The 8511-nt window shown below is 41.4% G+C and overlaps 1 protein-coding gene across 1 annotated transcript; it reads right to left on the reverse strand.

The window, feature by feature from the left end:
- Nucleotides 1-530: 530 nt before the first annotated feature.
- LOC138957569 (protocadherin gamma-A2-like) lies at nt 531-6420 on the reverse strand (the record flags this gene model as incomplete). Its single annotated transcript, XM_070328666.1, is given in 6 exon segments — nt 531-700; nt 1150-1278; nt 2009-2149; nt 3974-4147; nt 5346-5532; nt 6283-6420. Coding segments are annotated over 6 exon segments (900 nt in total), but the record flags the coding sequence as incomplete, so codon positions are not given.
- Nucleotides 6421-8511: the final 2091 nt, after the last annotated feature.

Here is an 8511-nt window from a genome sequence, read left to right on the forward strand (position 1 = left end):
AGTTAGTGTATCAACTTTTGAACGAACTGCGCCCAGTAGTTTCCCAGCAATAAGCTGTTAAGTGGAGAAAGACACACACACAGACAGACACACGATTAAAGTCTGCTGAGCCCAAGTACTAGCGTACTCGGGGATAAAAAAAAAGTGTTAGGGTCGGCTGGGAAAATAGGGTCGGTCGGGTTACCCTAAAGCAGCATATACTTTTGTTTGGCCTGAGGTAAACTTGCTGTTTCTAACTTCTTGCTTTTTTTAATTTTGAAGACGCGCTAAGTACTACATTGTGCCTGTCTAATCAATAAGGCATGCGCAGTAGTATCAGCAAACTGAGTACTGTTGTATACAATCTGAAGCATTCAACGTGGTACCGGTGTCTCAAAAATAAAACAAATCTGCTACTCTTACTTAAGGCATGCTTGTTGTTTTGGAACTTTTATTTTCAACTTAGGCTTGTTGATATTGGGTCTGTTTCTTGCAGTAAGTGTGCCTGTTTTAACAGTTTGTCCGAAATCATTGACATTGCCAAACTCACGGTCGATTTCGAAGAAGGCTAAGTTTGAAGATGGACTGGCACTGAGAGTGAAGTCGATATTCTCATCATCGTCAACGACAGTGAGGTTCAAGATGGCGGACCCAACAGCTGTGTCCTCCGGTACCCCCACTGTTGTTTCCACGTTTGTGATGTCTGGTGCTATGTTGGGATCTAACAAAAAAATAAATACAGAAAAAATAGCAGGAAAGAGAAAGAAAGAAAGAAAGAAAGAAAGAAAGAAAGAAAGAAAGACAGAAAGAAAGACAGAAAGAAAGACAGATAAAAAGATGGAAATAAATTCAAATAAAAGATAGAGACACACAGACACACACACACACACACACACACACAAACACACACAGATAAATACACACATACACGCACATACAGACACTTAGGCAGACCCATACGCGAACATACGCGCGCGCGCACACACACACACACACACACACACACAAACACCACACACACACGCACACACACACACACACACACACACACACACACACACACACACACACACACTCACACATGATAACCCCCCCATGCCCCACCCCCACCCCACACACAACCCCGACGCGACTATCCCCACCCACCTACACAGAGGAAAGAGAAAATACCTTTCAGGGTGACCCCAACACTAAGCTGTTCCTCTTGATCGTTGTATTTGTCCGAGATAGAGACTGTGAACGTGATGTAGCTGTTGCACTCTGACGCAAGTGAATTCGTCGTTCGTATGACGCCATCAGCTGCCAATTAAAACATGATGGTATTGAATTCGTTTATCATATGACATCATCAACTGTCACGTAATACATAATGTCAGTGCATTTTTTTGTCAGTACGACTCGAATAACTGATAATAAATACATGCTGTTAGTGAAATCTTGTGTTTGGATGATACCATCAGCTGCGAATTAGTACATGATGCAAGTGTACACTACATTGGGGTGTGCACGTTAAAGATCCCACGATTGACAAAAGGGTCTTTCCTGGCAAAATTGTATAGGCACAGATAAAAAAAAAGGTCCACCAAATACCCGTGTGACTTGGAATATTAAATAGGCCGTGCAAAGTAAATATTCGCCGTAATGGCTTGAGATTTACTGGCCGATGTGAATGCGTGATATATTGTGTAAAAAATTCCATCTCACACGGCAGAAATTAACATGTAAAGCGCTTAGAGAACGTCAAGCACTATATAAATCTCCCATATAAATACATAAATAAATTCTTTGTTTGTATGATGTCATCGGCTGGCAATTAATGCACGTTGTACGTGCATTCTAAGTTCGTATGTTAAATGCATATGGAAAATGAAACATGATGTCAGTTAATTTTCATCTGAAAACACACACCAAAACGCACACACACAGACACAGACACAGACACACACACACACACACACACACACACACACACACACACACACACAAACACACACAAACTGCACACACGCCATCCAACAAGGACACTCACAACCAATCTCAAAGTTGTCCGTGCTAGGTTCTGATGCCGTTAGACTATAGGTAATATCGTCATTTTCGTCATCAATCGCCTCGACCCTGTACACCACTTCCCCTGCTCCTGTCGTCTTGGCAGTTTGTATCTCTTTCTTCGCTGGAAACAAAGACCTTGCAAATATTACAGGAACACCCTTTCCCGGGAAAACATGTCTTCTTGCCTTCTCAGATGTTACCATGTATCTGATACGGTAGGCTACAAGAGCATTCCTCCATTTGGCTACATACCAACAATGAACACTCTGACTGCTTGCTGTGATGCGTGGAAACTTGTTGATGAATCTGTTTCTAAAAATACGACCAGTGTCTTCAAACAAAATATTCACCAGCAAATACCAAACTGTGCACAGATAATGCTGTGTCGCTCACAAGAAATAACGGTTTTAGGTGTGACGAAAAAAAGAACAGGGCCTGAGGACGGTGATAAATACAAGACTTATTTTACAACCATTTGAAAAATACATACATCCCCGGTGGCTGCCCGCATAGCGAAATCGTTTTTCTCGTGTGTTTAACTTGCCAGTGTTACTGCACAGAGTCCGTCCCGCACTTTGCTTTGTGTACATCACGTGGCCACCCAAACTCCCGCACAACGCAACATTTTCACGAGAAAAACACGTTTATTTGTTTGCTTTGTCTGTATTACACATTTTTATTTACATTTACTACTGACACACCAAATTAGTTTGCAAGTGAATCGTTATCATACAAAATGACGTTATCACGAGACGAACAGAGATCTCAGAGATCGTCTGCTTCTCAACTGTTTCGCGCAAATCATGTAATATCTATTTTTGCGGAAACCTCCTGAAGAAATGCAATCTCAGCGGCTTCCACCTGCAACATAGTCGTGCTTATTTGGAATGTGACGTCCTGTACTTCGTCAGTCACACCTATCTCGAAAACTAAGCGTCGCACAGAACCAGCGCCGCTGCTTATGAGTGGTGTGTGATCACGGGAAAGGATGCTCTTCAGGGCCGGATCTGGGGGGGGGGGGGGGGGGGGTTCCTGGGGTTCCGGACCCCCCCCCCCCCCTGGCCATCCAATGTACCTCTCAGAGAGAAAAAAAGTGGACTTTTTAAGCTCTTCCCCCATCTCCCTCAGTTTATTTGGTCTTCTAAAACTATTTCAAATTATGAACAACATCAAGTCGACAACGGCCTGCCCTCCCCGTTATAAGTTCATCATCATAGTAATATTCAAAGTAAAGATTCCTGTCAGACTTATCTACTAGGCATATATGTCTTTGGGATTATTCCACTGAACCACTATGGTAAATGAATATATGAAGTATTTTGTTACTGTTGAAAATGTGTAATTTTGATTCCCAATTGCAAGGAAAGACCAAAAAATGACCTCACAAATACAAAATTTTCTCGGCTTCTGGGAGGCTTTGCCCCCCAGACCCCCCAAAGGGGCATTGCCCCTGCACCTCACCGGGGCCTAGACGGCCCATGGACCCCTGCCTTCAGTTGGAACCCCACCCCCCCCCCCCCCCCCCCCCTCAAACGAACTTGATCCGGCCCTGCTCTTATCTCTTCTAAAAGCTTAGGCAGATATAAGACGACGAGCCAAACTGTTTTCACGAGAATGAGTATGCCTTTAAACGAATGATAGACATATTACAATACAGTCAATGGCCCGGAAGTTCAGTTGGTGGAGAAATTGTCACGTGATCTTCGGGTCACTGCATGATTCGAATCCGGACTGACCGGACACGGATTAACATTTCTTTATGTGCATGTAAAGCACACAATATGTGAACAAATTCATATTTTAAACAACATGCAAATAGTTTCGATAGGGGAGAAGCGACCCGAATATCCCAGCGATGGGAAAATTAAAGTTATGATGAACGATGATGATAATGTACAGTGAATACAAGTGTTATACGATTACTATTTTGTCACGTTTCACTTACCCGTTTGGTCGGGTGTAAATCGTGGGGGAGTGTCGGGTATGATCGTGATTTCCACCATCTCCTTATCAGAGGGTTCGTTGTTGCCGTCTGTACAGACCACAACGATTGTATACCTTGATGCTTTTTTGTAGTCTAGGGTTCCTGTCGGATAAAACATGAGACGATACTCGTGGTCTGCAAAAGGAAGAGAACAATGAAATAGAATTAGGAAACATAATTATGAATGGAAAAAATAGCAGTGGTAAAAGATCCGGTTTCATGGGCATAGCCATAGACATATAGACACAGAAGTCTTTATTATCTCAACAGAGAAATCTGTCGGCGGTGTGTATAACATCTGATGTCATTACTTTATATTGCTATTTCATATGTTACGTAGATTTCCATTGGTCAATTGGGCAAACCTGAGCTCATTGCAAAAGTGATAGCGACGACATTTCCGTCGATGTCAGTTTTGATATTGACGACCTCTTTATTGCTTCCCCACTTCAAAAACCAAAAGACACCGACATTTAAACAAAAATATATATATATATGAAAATGTAAATATCCCAGTATTTCGACTAATTACTTTTTGAAAGAAAAAACATTTGGAAATATTGGAAAGTACAAAAAAGAGTGAACAAAAAGAAATAATAATCAGAGGGAGGAATATGGAACAGCCAAAACGCGGAGACAAATACGTTTGTAATTTCTTGACAGTGAATACAAAATGTTCAGAGAAATAGCAATACAACTATCATTGACGGACTGTGTTCGATTATGGTGTCACTGTCATAACGGACCAAAGCAGAAGATATCATCACAAAGTCCGTCAACATTGGGCAATATTGTTCTTCATCTTCATCTGTTTAGCGACCACATGTCTTGTTGAATACTCTGTCGCTTTTTATTTTGCATACTGCGTAGTTTCGTGTTTCTGTCACCCACCGAACTCTGACATGGATTACAGAATCTTTTCCGTGCGCACTTGGTCTTGTGCGTGCGTGTGTCAACGAAGGGCGAAAAGGCACTAGCAAGTCTGTACATAAGTTGACCTGGGAGATTGGAAAAAGTCTCCACCATTACCCACCAGGCGCGACTGACCGGGATTTAAACACTCAACCTAGCTTCCTCATAGGTGGGCAGCGTCTTATGGTTTTTGTGTGCTGTTTTATGGCTGTATACTGTCTAATGGAGTACTACTAAAAAAAATCAAAGATACTTTATTCTAGTTGCCATCTAATATTCGTTCTAATCGTTTAAATTCCAATGTTCCCGTGTCCTGCCAATTTCACTGATATATTTGTAATTTTTTCGCGAAAAGTTTCACGTGAACACTTGAATTATATGGTTTTGATGCTAGGAAACCGTCATAGACTAACGCACTTACTTTGGGCTACAGTATCATCTTCAACAACGACGAAGCAGTCCGCACAGGGGGATGCTGGATTGACCGAATACAGGGTGACCTTTGTATCGGTACTGTCCGGGTCAGTGCACGTGAAGTTTACGAGAGGTCGGGTCGTGTCTTGCCACTCGTTGAGGCTTTCCACATAGGGCACATTGCTGAACGCGGGCTGAACAGAGCAAGAGGGGGCACCCGGGGGGAGGGGGAGGGGGAGGGGGAGGGCCGGAATGAAAGAAGGAATGCAAGCATGAATGGATGAAGGAAAGTTAATAATTGATTGAGTGAGTTCATTATAATGGTGGTTTATGCCAGATGTATGATGCCTGTATTCAATGAAGCAAGCAAGTAATCAATCAATCAATCAATCAATCAATCAATCAATCAATCAATCAATCCAGAATTACAGGATATTGTCCGTGCGCACTTGGTCTTGTGCTTGCGTGTACACACGAAGGGGGTTAAGTCACTAGCAAGTCTGCACAGAAGTTGACCTGGGAGATCGGAAAAATCTCCACTCTTAACCCACCAGGCGGCAGCGACCGGGATTCGAACTCACGACCTCCGGATTAGGAGGCTGATGTCTCACCACCACGCCACTGCGTCCGTCAATCAATCAATCAATCAATAAATAAATCCAGCTAGCCAGCAAGCAATTACTCAATAAAATCAATCAATCAATCAATCAACCAACCAACCAATCAATCAATCAATCAATCAATCAATCAATCAATCAATCAATCAATCATTCATTCTGTCAAAGTACGGTCTCCAATGAACAGTACCAACGTGCGATTGTCTCAGAGTAAAACGTCACAAGTCTTGAAAAGAACAAAATAACACCAATAATGAACACAGCAATAAATCAAGACATGTTCTACAAACAACTTCAACACTTTAACTGACAAACAATAATACTAACCTCTTCTGCGCAGACGTTTAGAATCATACAGCCACACAGAAGTAGCAACAGCAGCAAACGTGTGTGCATCGAAGACCACGATGATGTCCATTTCGCCATTGAAGACTTACTTTAATTATGTAAAATTGTTTGATTTGTGCGACTGCAAAACAAATGACAATGCTGCAAATGTCATAGAGTAATAGTATAACAGCACGTTGCAAAATCTCACATGACAAAACAGAACCGAACACACGGAAAGGAAATAAATGAAACCACTATTTTAGATACTGGAATTGTAACTATAGTGTGCTTCCACACTTTGCGAAAGCGATATGCGTCATCTGCGTTTCTGATTTAAAATACAGTTTGGATTTTTCAGTGACAAATTCTAGATCGAGGTTTTTGTCTGTTTGTTAGAACTAGGGTTTGTTCGTGTGTGTTTTGTTGTTGATGCTTTTTCTGTAACGCTCAGTATAAAGTACGAATTGTAGTTTTTGTTTTGTTTAGGTGCTTCCAAGTGTTGTTTGTTTGTTTGTTTTTCATTGATGTGTTCATTCTTAGTTCTTACTTTTATACTGCGCATAACATAAACCATTACCTTTCCTCCCGCACGAAGCTGTTCACGCTGCACCTATCCAGCCGCACTAAATCACTCCTCACTGCAGACAACTTAAAACCAATCAGATAATGTTTGCTAATATATTGCACCATTGCAACCAGTACTCTCCAATCCTTCTTCAAACATTTTCTGGTTGGTTTATAAGGCGGGCGTCTATCGCTTGTGACAGGTAGGTCAAGAGGTGGTAAAGCCAGACATAACAATCAAAATAGGGCTGAACCTGTTCATTAATATAAGATGACCACCGACGGGCGCAGTGGCGTGGTGGTAAGACGTCGGCCTCCCAATCGGGAGGTCGTAAGTTCGAATCCCGGTCGCTGCCGCCTGGTGGATTAAGAGTGGAGATTTTTCCGATCTCCCAGGTCAACTTCTGTGCAGACCTGCTTAACCCCGTTCGTGTGTACACGCAAGCACAAGACCAAGTGCGCACGGAAAAGATCCTGTAATCCATGTCGGAGTTCGGTGGGTTATGGAAACACGAAAATATCCAGCACGCCTACTCAACGAAAGCGGAGTGAAGCTGACTATGCTCTCAGAGTATAGTTTGGGGAACCCGAATGGGCAAACGAGCTCACACGTAACCAAACACAGTCTGGAACGCTGAAGAAGAAGAAGAAGAAGAAGAAGAAGAAGAAGAAGAAGAAGAAGAAGAAGAAGAAGAAGAAGAAGAAGAAGAAGAAGATGATGACCACTAAAACTTAAATATGGGGTATAAGGCTTTTTCACAAAAACACTACTGAAGAAAAAATATAATTTTACTGTGGATATGTGAACAAATCAACACTCTAATAATCAGAACTGTAGAACACTGATAGAGGAACAAAATGGATCCCCAAACACAGTTACTTTACTGATATTTGGAGGGGAAAAACCAGTGACTTCGTATGCAATTATGAAACTTAATTTCAAGCATTAAAAAATTTTAACATATACAAACATAAAATTAAACACAGGTATAAGAGTGAAAAGAAAACTATAAAACTTTGACGAATATGAACAATGCCAACCCTAAAACAACAGGCTTTTCGCCTGCCCCTGATTAAAGTAACCAAAAGCAAAACGATGTTTAAAAATAGCTTTCATGTACGTTAAAGGATTGCTAAGCAGAGAAATAAAATGAAAAGGAGGCGTTTATACCTTAGTTCTAAGATCATGTATGAAGCTTTATATTTGGGTGTCAGACGTTTTCACAGGAATCACAAGTGAATAAACTAGTAATATTAAAAACCAAAGAAAACTTCGAGCTTGATTTCAACCTGGTTTCAAACATATATGATACTATCTATGTTTACATTTAGTCAAGTTAACCAAGAGTAACGGTAAAGCGTTGTCTTCGTGAAATGCAGTGCGTTCAGTATCATTATGTGAGTTTGACAGATTGACTAAATGTAATAGTTTCGCTTAGGGCCCGTAATATAAGCGTTCGCTTGAGTTCGTGTCCCTATTGTTTATCGTTGTATTATTGTATCGTGTTTGTTTTAATAAAACATTGTTTAAACCAATAGTTTCGCTTCGCTCGTCTTTCTCTTCTTCTGTGGGACACGTAACTTGGGCGAGTCTATTCCATGTTCTTGGTAGACTCCAGCCTTAACGTCTTGAGAAAATATCGATTGATTCATCTTTGATCG

Source organism: Littorina saxatilis, unplaced genomic scaffold, assembly GCF_037325665.1.
Source record: "Littorina saxatilis isolate snail1 unplaced genomic scaffold, US_GU_Lsax_2.0 scaffold_2185, whole genome shotgun sequence".
Classification (NCBI taxonomy): Eukaryota; Metazoa; Mollusca; class Gastropoda; order Littorinimorpha; family Littorinidae; genus Littorina; species Littorina saxatilis.